The sequence below is a fragment of the Mustela putorius genome, unplaced genomic scaffold (assembly GCF_011764305.1).
Source record: "Mustela putorius furo isolate JIRA1106 unplaced genomic scaffold, ASM1176430v1.1 tig00000095_pilon_pilon_pilon, whole genome shotgun sequence".
Taxonomy (NCBI): domain Eukaryota; kingdom Metazoa; phylum Chordata; class Mammalia; order Carnivora; family Mustelidae; genus Mustela; species Mustela putorius.
Genome location: NW_025421280.1, coordinates 21922157 through 21936679, shown reverse-complemented (window position 1 = coordinate 21936679; position 14523 = coordinate 21922157). Strand labels below are relative to the sequence as shown.

The following is a 14523-nucleotide window of genomic DNA, read 5'->3' as shown; positions in this document are numbered from 1 at the left end:
CTTGAATCTGGTGCCTTGAAAGTGTGGAGCTGAGGCCTTGCTGCTGTTCATCTGTCTTAAGGCCGTAAGGGCAATACTGGCAGGATTTGGTGGGGGCAGGGGGGAGCTGGTCTTCACACCCTGACAGTGTGTTTGGGGTGGTGGGAGAGCTGCAAAGGGGGGCAGGGAGCCCTGAGAAGGGCTAGGAAGGGACAGACTTGGGCTGGGCAAGGGGAGAAGCCATTCTGGCTGCAGCATGCCTGGGTATTCAACCCCCCTCTCTTGGTTCCATGAAGAAGTCTCCAGGGCCCTGTAAGCTGGATTGGGGCCTTGTCCTACCCTTCCTGTTCTCTGGAGCCTTCTTGCTGACCCTACCCCTTTCCAGCCTAGGAGTCTTTGTATGTGCCGCTCACTTTCCCCAAAACTCTCTTCCTCCACCTCTGTTTCTGGCACAGTTCCCACCTGACAGGGCCTTAGCAGAAATGTCACCTCCCAGGGAGGCTTCCCTCACCTCTCTTTTCTCTCTAAAGCTGCCCTCCATTCCCTCAAAGCAGCCTGTCTTTCTTTCAAAGCATTGACTACACTTTGCACTTGAATATTCGTTTGGTCGTTTACTAGTTCAAGGGCCAGTGCCTGTACGGTCACCGTTGAGTCCCCTGTGCCCAGCAGGTCGAGCACACGCTGGGTATCCCATAAATACTCATTGCATTGAGGATCACGCCACTGCTCCCTCTGTGGAGTGAGGGGCCAAGGAGCCCTGCTCCCTCAGGTCGCCCCTGAAGGTTCAGGAGCAGGGACAGGACAGAGGCCGGCTTGGGCTGCCCCAGGCCTGGCATGGCCCAGTGGCAGTTTGGGATGAACTCCCTGGCTGCTAGGCAGGTCCTATCCCTAGGGCCTGCCTAGAGCTGAGATCACGTGGGCTGTGGAGGCTCTGAGAGAGGCCGGGGCCGAGCTGTGCTCCTGTGCACGGGCGTGGTCTGCGACTGTTCTGGGGGCTTGCTGGCCTCATCTGAGGTACTAGCACCCAGGTTTACGTAGGCTGCAGGCAGCTGCACGTAGTGGTCCCCGAGCAGCCTGGCCGCCACGTGCTCTACTTCCTCCACCAGCACCTTGAACGTGGGTCTCACTGTGGGGTCAGCCGCCCAGCAGCGGAGCATCACGGCATACCTGCGGGGAGAGGGGCACATCAGAGTCAGGACGCATCCCCGGCCCAAGATTCTGGGCTGCCCACCTGCTCTGAATCCCCTGGCAGGCCACACAGAGAGGAGGACAGACAACAGGTGGCTGGAGGCGTAGTGCAGAGTGTGGCCCAGGCAGGGGCCACCTCTTCTCAGCATTGCCCTTGCTGTCCCAGTCCTGCTTCCCCACCTGGCAGAGGTCCAGCTGCCCCAAAGGTTAGAGCTTGGACTCCTGTGCCCTGTGACCTGAACTATGTGATCCTGGGCAAGATCCTTAGGCTCTCCCTGCCTCAGGATCCTGCCCTGATCACAGAGCTGTTGGGCCAGAGGGTGGAAGGATGCCGGTAAAGGGCTTAGCTTAGGGTGCAACTCACAAGCTATCACAGTCCTATCTTAGGTCTTTTATGAAGGAAGCCCATATCCAGTGACATGGGGATTCAAAGTCCTGACCACAGACGTGGGGGGTGGTGCCAGTGGCCCCGTGATTCCCAATCAGTGTCTCTCTGGGTTTGACTGGTGGTGGATCCTAATCTGTGCCTCTTTATCTTGGAAATGCCATGCCTGCCTTAAATGACACTAAGTGCCCTACACACAATAATCTAATTCTTGGACTCTGAGGGTGGTACTGTCCTCATCCCAACTTTACAGATGAGGACACAGTCCTCGAGAGGAGAAGGAACTTGGCCCGGTCTAGTGGGTGCTGTGATGGTCCACCCAGATCCCCCCTCTCTTCCCCTAGTGATGGCTGCCGGCTCTTGCCTGGAGCCCTCCCTAGGAAGTGCCCCAGGCAGAAAAGAGCTGAATTCCCCAAACTCTCAGTGTGACCAGCGACTTATTAATGTCTGGTCTAGGGACCCAGCCCTTTGATACAAATTTTGTAAAACTCCAAAGAGCCATCCCAGATCAAGCAGCCCCTACAGGATGGGCTACCGCCTCTGCTGCATCACAGTGCTCCGCAGCCCAGTCCTGCTTCCCTCGCCCCCAGTCTACCAAGAAACCCCCTGTACACATATCCCCAGCTCAGGGGCTCTGTCAGGGAACCAGACCCAGTTCTTCCTGTTCTAAGCACAGAGGCCTGGGCACAGGCGAGGCACGCGTACTGCTCCTGAAGCTGAACCCTCGCACGGCACCCCCGGGCAGGCACAGTGACAACGCAGCTGCCACCAGGCCTTGGGCACAGGGAATCTGAAACTATATTCAGTAGGGAAAAATTGTGATCTGGAGATGTGGAGGGGGCTAGTGTGGGAGCTAATGGAACCTTTCCTTGAGGTTAAGTGAATGGAAAAGATGGAAAACAGGCCCCTTTGGCGGGGGTGGGGTGAGAGGAGTGCTGAGAAATCAAATCACTGGCCTCAACCCAGACTCTGAGTGGGGAGTACCGTTACCATGGCAACCATGATATCCTCCCAGCACTCAGCCCCAAATGGGGGTGGAAACAGTTCACGGACGAGGAAACTGAGGCCCAGAGAGGCGCCTTTCTGGGTCGGCCAGGGGAGTAGTCAGAGAGCCAGGCAAGAGCTCTGTCTCCTGCTCCTCCCTTGTCTCTGGGGCCCCGCGCCCTCCCACCTCCACCCCTGCATACTCACAGAGAATTGGGACAATACTCAGGCTGGGGCAGGCGCCGACCCTGGGCCAGGAATTGAGTGAGGTCGAAAGGGTCCATATGGGGGTATGGTGGGGCTCCCCGTGTCAGCAGCTCCCACAACAGCACACCAAATGACCACTGTGGGAAGGGAAAGGAGACTCAACTCTTACCCTCAAATCTGGGGGCCAGTGCCCCACCCCCTGCCAGGTCCCCAGAGCCCTAGGCTGGAAATCAGTCAGAGCTCACTCCTCAATACCTCACAAGCATCTTCCCTCTGTCTATTCTCACCACCGGCCCCTACCCAGAGTTGGGCCTGGGCAGGCCCTGTATGGTCTGGAAGAAGGCAGTGAGTTCACAGGCCCCTGTTGCCCTGGCAAGAGGAGTCCATCCTAGACCTACTCCAAAGGTGGGCAGACATGCCCATCTGTGGCGGCTGCTTAGCCTGGGTATTCCCAGGACTCAGATCACCAGATGGAGCCAAATGGGCAAGGCCCAGGACTCCCCCAGGACCCTGAGTCCTTGTGGACTCTAGGGCAGGTGGGGCCTCACCACGTCAGACTTGGTGGTGAATCTGTAGGTCTGCAGGCTCTCCAGCGCCATCCATTTGACAGGGAGGCGAGCGTGGCGATGCTGCCGAACACTGTAGTACTCCTTGTCCAGCACGTCGCGGGCCAGGCCAAAATCAGCCACCTTGACAGTGAATGACTCGTCCAGCCTGAGGGTGAGGGGCGGGAATCACACTTAGGACCAGCTGCCACCAGGCCCTGAACCCATCTGTTCTAGGCCTTCCCAGAGCTTCAGAGCCACAGTGGCCAGTCAAAGCCTGAGCCAGGCAGATAGGAAGATGGAGGGTCAGAGAAGGGAGGACATGACCAGGGGTACCCAGCAAGGGCTGGAGGTAGGGCCATCCCCTAAGGTACCCCGTCCCTGCTTGCATCACCCCAAACGCCCTGGCCCCTCACATGCAGTTCCGAGCAGCCAGGTCCCTGTGCACAAACTTCTGCTCTGCCAGGTACTCCATGCCGCGGGCCACCTGAAGGCCGAAGCTGACAAGGTCCTTCACTGTGGGATTCTGGGAGCCACAGGTGGATCCATAAGCAAGGGCCTCACAGCACGTCCCCAGCCCCTGCCCACGTCTCCTGACCCCCACCCCCACGCAGCCCAGGCCACCCGAGCACGGACCCGCTGGGGCGAGCGGATGAACCGAAGCAGGTCTCCGTGGCGCATGTAGGGCAGCAGCACACGGGGCAGCCCTTCCGGGGGCAGCACGATGCCAATGAGAGCCAGCACGTTCGGGTGACGCAGACCGCGCATCAGCAGCCCCTCGCGCAGGAAGGCCTCCACCTCCTGCCCCTCCGTGATGCCTGCAGAGCGGCTGCAGTCAGGCTCAGAGGCCGGGGCCAGATGGGGGAATGGAGAAGAGAGGTCTTCTGCTCGGGGTCACTCAGCAAGGTGGGAACACCGCGGGGACAGGGACCCACTTACGACTCAGCGACTTGATGGCACAGTGGATTCGATTCTGGTCCTCGTCTATGTATTCTCCATGATAGACAACTCCAAAGTGGCCTGGTGAAGGGAAGACTGTGAGGGGGCCCCAGTGCCTGGGGAGTGCACACCACACCTTCTCAATGGGCCAATGGGATGTTAAAAACAAGCAGCAGCTACAGTGACAGAGCCTGCAGCCCGCCCGTGCCCGCCTGATCTGCCTCAGAATCCACTGAAGCCAAGAATGAATTCCTATTCCACAGAGGAGCAAATGGAGGCTCAGAGAAGTTCCGTGGTATTCCCAAGGTCACAGAGCTCAGGGAGAAGGCTAGAGCAGAGCCCTGCCTAAATGTCCCTTGAGCCCACGCCATCTCAGGACTCCATCTGTGCCCCAGCCCCACCTGTCCTGGCCCCCACACCTTTGCCAATGACTCGGTCACTGTGGGTGACCACCCGCTCATGGGGGATCAGCACATCCTTGACCTCGGCCAGGAGCGCAGAGTCCAAGTCCCCAAGCTGGATGGATGCCGTCCGCAGCAGTGGGACGCAGGACCCATCCCCACTGTCTGAGGAGGATGCTTTATGTTCCCGGCTGGTGGAATCTGGACCATCCAGACCATCGGCATCAGGGGCTGCTGTGGAGGAAAGGGAGTGAGGGGCCTGTAGAGCAGAGGGTGTGGCTCCAGCTTTCAGTGCTATCCCCTGTCTCACCAAGGCCATTTCTGTAGTCAGAGCCAGACCGAAGCACAGGTAGAGGCATGGCTCCGGCCATCCGGTCCAAGGATGCCAGGTCACCTGGGTTTAGAGACAGGCTGGTGGAAAGACAGCCCTTGATGGCCGGCCTCCAAACTCCTATAAGCTGCCCTATACCCCAGGGGTATGGGCAGACCTCCAAGAAAGAGGATATAGGGACTTGGAGAGGCCGTGGTTTGAGGCTACAGGCTGAGTCGGGAGAGGAGCGTAGAGCTCACCTAGCTGTTTCCTCCGCCAGTAGCTGAAGATCAGTGCAGCAGCCAGCGCAGCCACAAGCAGGAGAAGGGCCAGCAGGAGACCGAGGAGTAGCCCCTGGGGAACCCCCTCTGGGCCCGGCCGTACCACCCTGCCCAGGATGTGACATTCACCATCCACGCAGACCTGAGGGCAGGTAGTAGCTCAGGCCCAGTCCGCAAGCCCTGGCCCCCGTCTCCTGTGGGGGGGCCAGCTGAGCTGCCTACCTGCAGTGGGACGCCATCCATGTCAAGTTGCAGGGAGGGGGGCAGAGGGCAGATGACCACATCGCCCCGGAGCTCATGTTGGCAGCTCTTACCATCCATGGTCACGTTCACATCCACACAATCAGCCACAGCGCCCAGCCCAATATACTGCAGAGACAGTCATGAGGACTGGCCAGTGCCCCCATCTCCTCCAGGCAAGGCTTTAGCCCTAACCCTCCACTGTCCCTGACCTCCACCCCCAACACTTACCTCAAACTTAACAGCATGCTCCTCTGGCTTCAGTGGGGCCAGGTCGGTGCTGGGAGGATGGGGTGGGGGCAGAAAGCGAAAGCCAGGCAGTATAAAGCCAGCAGCTCCATCCCCCTGGGCGCTCAGGTTCCCTGTCACCCACCCCTGGGGGCTTCGGACCACATATTCAGGCAGGCGGCATGACTGCTGCTCCGGGAGCTGCCGCTCACACTGCTGGGGCCCAGGCAAGAGTAATTAGCCAGGCGTTCCTCCTCCAGCCACCCCAGGCTCCTCAGCCCAGCAGGGGGTAGAGCTGGAACTAGAGGACCCATTCAGCCTTCCTCCCTCAGGCTAGTGCCCACTTGTCAGCTGCCCGTGCCCACTCACACTGTTTTCCACTGCTCTGAGCCCATCATGGAATGACAGCACTAGGCGCCATGCGGAAGTCAGATGCTGGCCCTGGACAGTGACCTGGGAGCCTCTGTGGAGGAGAGCAGTGTGATGGGCTTGGGGTGCTCTCTCGGGCTGGCTCCCTCATTCCTAAGAGACCAGAGCGGGCAAGGGTGTGCCATTTACATGTAGCCACAGTTGGGGCTGATGCCCAGCACAACGGGGTCTTCCAGGTAGCTGAAGTTCCAGGAGCCAGGCACCACAGCGCCCCCTACCTGCAGGTGAATGGGAACGCTGGCCGTAGCTGCCGCAGGGGGCGTGGTACATAAAAGCTGTCCCTCGCTAACCCTGCAGAATGAGGGAGTGGGGTGGGGGGAGAATTGAGCTCAGGATCACTCTCTGTGAAGGCCAGACCTACCTTCTCCAAGGGTCTACCAATCCTTCCCAGTTCCTCTGTTGGTCATCAAAACCTGCCCATACTCAATGGGTGTGTTTGAAGATAGGGTCACAAAGTCTTCCATAAAGGCAGGGCGGGAACGGGTTCCCCACAGCCTTGGTTGGAGCTAATAAACTCTGTGATGGGCTGTCTTGCCATCTCCAAACCACCTCTGGGCTGGAAGGGGCATCAGACCCTTCTTCCTGGATCTCTCCCTACACGGGCCATGGGACCAATCTCTCCTCTCTCTGCCTGGGCAGGATCCACGTCTCACCTGGTGAAGGTCCCACCCCGGGTAGCCTCCCCTCCCCTGGCCTGTTGGCACTTACCGTTCCAGTGGGCACTCAGTCCCGTTGACCAGCACAGCCTGACTGGTGCCTAAAGAGAGGCCCTCGCCTTCAAGGGTGAGGCGGGTGCCCCCTGCCCGTGGGCCAAAGAGGGGTTTTACTGCTCTCAGCACTGGCTCCTAAGAGGGTATGGAGATGGTTTAGCTTGACATAAAAGGCCTTCCACTCCAAGCCCTTCCCTGCCTGTACTGCCAGGCTGGCCAAGGGCACAGACAAGGCAAAGTGGCCTCACCATGAAAGAGAAGCCTTGCAGCGTGGAGGTGCCATATACCCGGAAGTGCTTGCCTGGAGACATGTTGCTCACAGTGAGGCTGATATTGGCGGGCCCAGCCAGCTGCATGTCCAAGGGCTCCACCTCACACTCAAGCTCCTCTACAAAGTCTTTCTGGAACACTGGTCTAGGGCACCGGGGGAATACAAGGTCAGTCAGGGGTCACATAGGCTTGGCCATGTGCCCGCCACATATCATAGGTCTCCTCCAGGCCTAAAGATGGTGTCTCTTCACTCCTCCCCTTCCTCCAGGGTAGGCAGGAGCTGGTGAGGCAGGGTCAACATTGCCCAGCTCCACAACTTGACAGATGGATAGGGATATACAGGCTCAAGAAAGGACAGAGATGTCTCTTCAGACACCAAGCAGCCAGAGCCACTGCAGCTTGCCTCCTACCTTCTTGCCCCCAGTAAGCAGAAGACAGGGTCTTCTGTTAGTGTGGTCACCCCTATCAGGGACAGGAAGGGCAGAGACGAGTTTATACCTGGGGTTTGAACTGTCCTTGGGCAGCAATCGGCAGGGACTTTGGCCCACAGTGACCTGATGGGTACCTTCACGTACCGGCTCTGGAGGGTGTGGGTAGAAGTTGGAGCCGCATAGGGTCAGCCTTGTGCTGCCCCTTCGGGGTCCACTCTGTGGGTAGAACTGAAGAAGGGGAGAGAGCCTGAGGCCCTGTGTGGGTCAGGGCTCTCAGCTATCTGCTTTCCCTAGAGTTTTCAGTCATGCCCCTTGCCTGCCCTCCCTCCAGTTCCCTAGGTCACTCCCTAGCCCTCACTTGGGCACTTTTCTGCCTCCAAGTCTCTACACAGGCCATCCCCTCTGGCAAGAATACCCTTCTTGTCAATATGGAGGACATTCAAGGCCTGAGGATCATGGTTAAGACATGCTGACCTACCTCCCCCACCCCGCCTGGGTGGCTCAGTTGGTTAAGCATTGGACTCTCGATTTTGGCTCAGGTTATGATCTCAGGGTTGTGAGATCGAGCCCCATGTTGGGCTCTCCCCTCAGCAGGGAGTCTGCTTAAGATTCTTTCCCTCTGCCCCTCCCCTGCTCATGTGCATGTATGCACTCTCTCAAATAAATCTTTTTTTTTTTAAATGATTACGATGGTAATCTTTTTTTTTAAGATTTTACTTATTTATTTGACAGAGGGAGACACAGGGAGAGAGGGAACACAAGTTGGGGGAGAGGGAGAGGGAGAAGCAGGCTCCCTGCTGAGCAGGGAGCTTGTAGTGGGCCTCGATCCCAGGACCCTGAGCCGAAGGGAGATGCTTAACGACTGAGCCACCCAGCCGCCCCTCAAATAAATAAATCTTAAAACAAACAAAAAAACCCCAGAAGAAATAGTTAAGAAAAAAAAAAAGACATGCTGAGCCCCACCCCAGGCCTAGCTTATCCCACCTGTGCCCCACCAAGCAAGCCATACCTCAGTAAGCTCAGGTGGGCAATGATCCTGTTGCCAGGAGCCAGGACATTCCTTCTGCCGGCCACACGTGTCCCCACACCAGCCACAGCCCATGAAACGCTGTGCCCGCAGACAGCTCCCACAAGTGAGGAAGTGATGGCAGCCGGGACCCTGGATAGGTACTTGGAAGACCTTGGAGCAGCAGACAGGTGGCTCAGGAGTGGGGGGGTGGGAATCAGACCCCATAGATGCCCTAGTTATTGTAGGTCCCAGTGGTGAGACCTGTGTGTCAGTGCTTCTGGGATTGGATGGAGGGGCTCTGCTCCCATAACCTTGGCCCCAGGCCTGACCCCAGTCCCACCTTACCTGGTCCCCAGAGGCAAAGAACAGGTGGTCTCCGAGGCGACTGACATCTGGTCTCATGGGCTGCCCACAGCAGCCCAGTGAGAAGTTGGACACATACAGCAAATAGTTGAGAGATCTGGCCAGCTCCACCTGGGACAGGTTAGCTGTGACCAAAATGGAAATGGGGAATGGGGACCCAGGGACAAAGAGCCATGGAGATGGGGTCCTACCTGCAGGATGCGCCCATCAGCTGTGCCCATGTGGGCCACTGTGACGTTGTCGAGGCGTGTCACATGCAGTGCAGTGACCTGCACAGGTCCTAAGAGCCCGTTGAAGAGGTCCACCCGTGACAGGCTCCCATGGACCAGCAGAGGGAAGTGATGGCAGCTGGTGTTGAGGCTGGGGGCCTCCTGGCCAGGCTGGGGAGGGTCAGGGAAGGGGTCAGGGCTCATCACCACACACTGGCCCCTGGGGCCCTCTGTCAGTGACCACAGCAGTCCCAACCCCCATCCCTTACCTGGCTTAGCTAGATAAGGCCCCATGTCTGCCTCTTACCTGCCGCCTTCCACCTGTGGGCCTCTCAGAGGCAGTAAAGCCAGGAAGGAAAGCCTGGGCTAGAAGACCGGCTTCTCCTGTGCCTTGCTCTGACTTGCCATGTTCATTCTGATATTGACTTAGAGTCTTACAGGCCCAACCCCATTCTGTCCTCACAGCCACCTATAAAGTGGGTGTTTTCACCAACCCCATTTTGCAGATAAGGAAATGGGCTCAGAGAGCGTTTGATTACTTGTCCAAGGTCTTATACCCTCTCATGAGAGGAACCAGGTAAGAAGTCCGAGTTCTTGACCAGAGCCCTCTTCCGCCCCCTGCCGATTATGCCCTGCACTTAGCTTGGGCTAGCATTTCCTCTCCAGCTGCAGTGGCTAAACTCTGAAGGTAATTGAGCCAGTATGGGACTGGTAACATGGTCCCTGAAATTCCAAAGATCTTCCCACACCTCCAGCTGCTACCTGTATTCCCTTCAGGGTACACAAGGGAAAAATCAAGGCCTGAAGGCTAGACCCCAGGGATTGTGAGACACCTCTCCCCTGCTCTTAATAAGAAGGTGTTTTGGGGGCTGCACTCAAGCCCCAGGGCAGGACTGTGGAAGCTTCTGCGAAGTCAGATCAGGTAAGAATGCAAGGGACTGGAGCTGAGTGCAAAGCGTAGGCAGGGCTCGCTTTGTAGGTGACCTTCCCTTGCTAGGCCTGAGGCTCCCACCAAACCAAGTACGCTTAACCTAGTGGTCAGACCTCAGTGCTGATCAGAAGCCCTGGGGGTGCAGAGCTGGGCCTAGAAAGTCCACACACTCTTTCTCTGTAGCCTGGGTGGGTGGGAACTGGGACTCTGTCCTCACTTGAGGTGGGGAAAGGGGCCTGGCCTTCACCGGAAGCCATCCAGGTGTTTTCAGCATGACTCAGGGACAGGTGAGGCTGAGGAGTGGAAAAGAGGCCCTACCCTGGTAAGGGCCACACCCCTGTCTGCTCACCTCTGGGTTCCAGGGCCTTCGCTCTGTGTTTCCAGGCTTGTCTATGAGCTCTTGGCTCTGGAAAACATGACTCAAGTGTCCAGGGCCACAAAGAGGAGGGTGACTGCTCCAGATTTAAACCGTACCTGAACCCACAGAGGGCAGGTGCCACATAAGAGTCCCACAGGCTTCCTGAGGCCAGCTGCAAAATCAGCACACAGTGGGTGGTGCCCTGGAGGCTATGTGCCTAGTCACCCAACAAACACAGCATAGGCTGGTTCACACCTCCCAAGGGCCTGGCCAGCTTGGGAGGTTGAGATTAGTCCTCCTAGAACCTGGCACTGCCAACTTAGGCTGGATGTCTTCTGACCTACTGACCGCTAGCCAAGTCAGGGAGAGGTTCGGACTCCCCAGAGGGAAAGAAAGGAGGACAGGCAGGGCTGCCCAGGCCCAGGCCCAGGGCTCTCCATCCCTAGGTCTCCTCAACCCAGAGGGACTCAGCTGAGGGAATGAGGCTGGAGATCCCCCACTTCTCACTGTGTCTAAGTTTTCCTCCCACCTCTGAGGCATCAATAAGAGCTTGAAAGGAGTCATTGGAGAATAGCACAGAAGGGCCAGGGCCACATGGCAACCAAAGACTCTGTGAGCAGTGACTGTGAGCTCACTGAAAGCCCACTCATCTCATGCGTGTTCACCCCATTGCCTTAGCTTAATCTCTTATAAGCTAGGGTAGGATTGTTCCAATGGCTCTAAAGGGTCGGTTTGGGTTTGATCCTCAGCATCTTAAAGAATGTCCTGTTTGCCTCTGCTCCAGCTCCCTGACAGCATGGCTGGAGAGAACCTGGGTAGGGTCTGCTGGAAAGAGCCCCCAGTTCAGCATGGGCTGGGAGACCTCCCGCCTGGGGTGAAAAGGGGAACATAAAGCAGGGGCCCAACTACAGTGGAAGAAAGTCTGGGACTCCTTCGTGGTGAACCAATTCCAACCACCCCTCCTAAGGCTTTACTCATCCCCAGATGTTTATAGTTGCTTGCACAAGACTGGGGTGAGCCTCCTGGAATTTACTAGAGCCTAGCCGCCTCCGTGTCCTAGGTCCTCCCCACAAAGAACCCCCATAGAGAATAATCAGGGACCAGTGAAGCCCAAGCCATGCAGGCTCTGGGACAAGCCCCCAACCTTCCAAGGCCCAGGAGGCTCCCTGAATTGGGGGTGTGGTGGGGGCTTTCTCCGACAACTCCTGCCCCACCCTCTTTGGAGAGCCTAACAAAACAAGTGCTTCCAAAAGGAAAACGAAACTGTGTTGGTGAGCAGCTGTATCTGTGTGATTCTGTTAGCATCTGCCGTGTGGGGGGCTGTTTCTCTGTGGATGTCCCCGAGGGTGTGTGTGTGTGTGTGGTGGGCAGGTAGGAGGGGATCCCATCCTTCTACCCGGACTTTGGCAACGTGTCTGCCAAAGACAGTTGTGATGCCATCTGGTTCTCACACAATCTGGGAAACTACCTAAAAAATCAGAGGCCACAGTACCCGAGAGGGTGAAAGAGCAAAATGGAGGAGCAACAGGGGCTAGCCTGGCTAAGAGGGGGACCTCCAGGGTAGCCTGAGCTTGGCTGATGCCCGCACCCCGGGCACCGCACCACCCTGCCGCCACCCCCACCCCCCCATCGCTGAGGAACTGGGTGGAAGAGAAAACTTCTCCCCTCCTGCCCTTTCTCCTCCCGGCCCTTCTCACTGCATTCAGTTCACAGGAGAGGGCCCCTTCCTTCTGCTCACCGGGTTGGGGCAAAAACTATGCGACTGGAAGAAGTCGAGGCCTCGCCGCATGCCCTGGGGGACAGGAGACTCACAGCAGCGCTTCACACCCTGCTCGATGACAGTGTCCACCAGGTCGATGGGAAAAGCACAGACGACAGAGTTGGGATTCACACCGGGGCTGCTGTCTCTCCTGGCCCTGAAGACTCCAAATAGCACTTCCTGGCCCTCCCGGATGCTCAGCTCAGTGGCCAACCGGCTGCCCACCGGAGCGGTGTGGGCCGCTCTCAGCACCGGGTAGGGCTGTCCTCCCTCGGCGGCCCCGCGGCGCCGGCGTTTAGGCGCGAATCGGCAGTCCAGGACCAGCTCACGGTAGTCTCCCAGCTCGGGCTCAGCAGCGTTGAGCCGTGCCAGGCGCGTGTGCAAGGCTCCCGGGGCGGCTGTCACGCTGGCCCGCTGCACGGTCAGGAAATAGACAAAGGCTCCGGCACGGAAACTGTACACGTACTCGATAGGGTAGGAAGCGAGGTACTGGGGCAGCACCGACAGCGCTGCGAAGCCCGGTGCGAATCCGGAGGCATCGGCCTTGAGGCGCCGGATGGACACTGAGCGCGGGCTGAAGCTCGCTGCCACAGTCTCGTCCAGTGAGGATGCCACGTAGAAGTAGGAAGCATGGCCCTGCTCAACTACAGTCACAACGGTGCCCAGAGGGCTGGCCACGCAGTCAGGGCACTCCTCGGGTTGGTTGTGGTGGGCGGAGAAGAGGCAGATTGGCGGTGCCAGGTGCAAAGCTGTCCCTCCCGGCTCAAGCTCGTGCAGGAAGCAGCGGCCATGCAAGCTAGAGCCGCAGCTGACCAGCGCCGGCAGCGCCGGCTCCAGTACCAGCACCTGTGCATCTGTGTCTCCCTGTGGGCCATGGGGGCCCGGGCCACAGGCTGCACATGTCTGGCAGCCAGGGTCCCCAATAGGACCCGTAGCCAGGCTCTCTACTGGCTCTAAGCCAGGCCCAAGCACGTACAGGCGATTGCGTGTAGCCACGAATACCGCACTCCCGTCCTCGCCGCCCTCGTAGGTCGTTACAGCCTGTACTGGACCTCCGGCCGAGAAGCTGGGCACCTCGTACTCCACGTCAAAATTGCGCAAGGCAGCGAAGGGAGTGCGTGGGCACTGCCAGGACCCTCTGGTCAGGAGCGGCGGCAGCACCAGCACCAGCAGCAGCAGTAACAGCGAGGGCTGGGAGGGCAGCGGGAGAAGCTCCATCCAGGCCCAGCGGGGGCCCTGCTGGGACTCCTGCTGGCGGGAGCCTGGCTGGGAGCAGACTCAATGGGAAGTCCAGGCTGGGACCGGTGCCGAGAGCCAGGCCTGAGAGCCCTCAGGCAGCTGAGCCCCGCCCGGGGCTACCGTGCTGCCCAGTGCCCTCCCCTGCCCTCGGGTCTGAGCACCTGGCACCGGTGGACCCACACACTCCCCGCGGGAGAACAGAGAGGCCGCCTCACCTGCCACCCCCTCTGCGGCTCCAAGCCGGGGCTTAGAGCAAAGTAGGTCTCAGGGCGCTGGGCGGGGCGGGCGGGGCCAGAGTGTGGGGGCGGAGCTGTGGGCGGGGTCTGTCGAAGGCCTGGGCTAGGCAGCCCCTCAGCCAAGCCGACTTTCCAGGCCCTCACAGCCCTGTCACCTACACTTCTCGGGCGTGTTTTTCTCAGTGACGTGTGGGCGGTGTGCATGGAGTGGCCTGGAGAGAGGTAAGGAGACCTGAGCTGTCCCTTCCCGCCCCCCCCAAGACCGACTAGGCTAAAGTGAGGAGGGATCGGGGCTCAGCGCCAGAGAGGGTTTAAGACCACCTGGCTTATTTCTTCCCCTGTCACCAGTAGCAACACACTCAGACGCTTCCTGAACAGGGCTTGAGCACCCCTGAGAGGACAAGAATGTGTGGAAGACCAGAGGGGAGACATGGAACCACCCAGAGGTACTGCTACTCTCTGTGGCCAGGAGCCATTATTCTTGTGCGTGCCCTGGGATGTCAGTGATGGGATGGTGTCAGAGGAGAGAGTTGCACCCTACCTGCCCAAGGCGGTAGGAGTTATGAGTTGGGGCCTACCCTGTGGGCTGGACATCAGAGTCAGAGGAGAGCTCGCTTATGTGGAGGCCCAACCCTAGCTCTGGTACTTCCACTGCTGCCTCTGTAGGCAGAAGTTGCAGCATGGGGATAACAAAACATAATGGTCACCTTCTTTGCTGACTGTGCTCCACTGCTCCCTGATATGGGGAAAACATGGGCTTTGATAAGGGACCTCTAACCTGCATAGGGTGGGCTTAGGCCGAGGTCGGAGGGATCTGTGAACTCTGGGTCCCAGGGCTTTGGAAGGTAAGAGGGGTGGGGAAGAGAGGAGCTTTCAGCCCAGCAGGATTCAT

At 58.6% G+C, this 14523-nt stretch overlaps 1 protein-coding gene across 7 annotated transcripts; it reads right to left on the bottom strand.

Annotated features, from left to right (window-relative positions):
- Positions 1–577: 577 nt before the first annotated feature.
- Positions 578–13383, bottom strand: MST1R (macrophage stimulating 1 receptor). 7 transcript variants are annotated; one of them, XM_013060659.2, is made up of 20 exons: positions 12136–13383; positions 9091–9279; positions 8882–9010; positions 8537–8707; positions 7595–7755; positions 7075–7240; positions 6825–6961; positions 6246–6407; positions 6057–6150; positions 5691–5903; positions 5442–5588; positions 5199–5361; positions 4939–5022; positions 4647–4862; positions 4228–4308; positions 3925–4106; positions 3705–3814; positions 3292–3457; positions 2744–2880; positions 578–1146 (listed from the first exon to the last, which is right to left on the bottom strand). In XM_013060659.2, exons 1-20 carry the CDS (start codon positions 13372–13374, stop codon positions 891–893), a joined length of 4203 nt encoding a protein of 1400 aa, XP_012916113.1. In that variant the 5' UTR covers positions 13375–13383; the 3' UTR covers positions 578–890. The 7 variants fall into 7 exon arrangements, with proteins under 7 accessions (XP_012916113.1, XP_044935614.1, XP_012916114.1 ...); XM_045079679.1 differs by having other exon boundaries at positions 4939–5076; positions 5691–5900; XM_013060660.2 differs by having other exon boundaries at positions 5691–5900.
- Between the last annotated feature and the right edge of the window lie 1140 nt (positions 13384–14523).

Excerpts from the sequence above, each read along its gene's own strand:
- MST1R (XM_045079660.1), bottom strand. The coding sequence starts at position 13,374 with ATGGAGCTTCTCCCGCTGCCCTCCCAGCCCTCGCTGTTACTGCTGCTG. Across the intron at positions 9,280-12,135 it reads ATAGTTTTTGCCCCAACCCG|CCTGGCCAGGAGGCCCCCAG; the intron begins GTGAGCAGAAGG and ends GACCCTCCCCAG. Across the intron at positions 2,881-3,291 it reads TCACCACCAAGTCTGACGTG|TGGTCATTTGGTGTGCTGTT; the intron begins GTGAGGCCCCAC and ends CCCTTCCCACAG.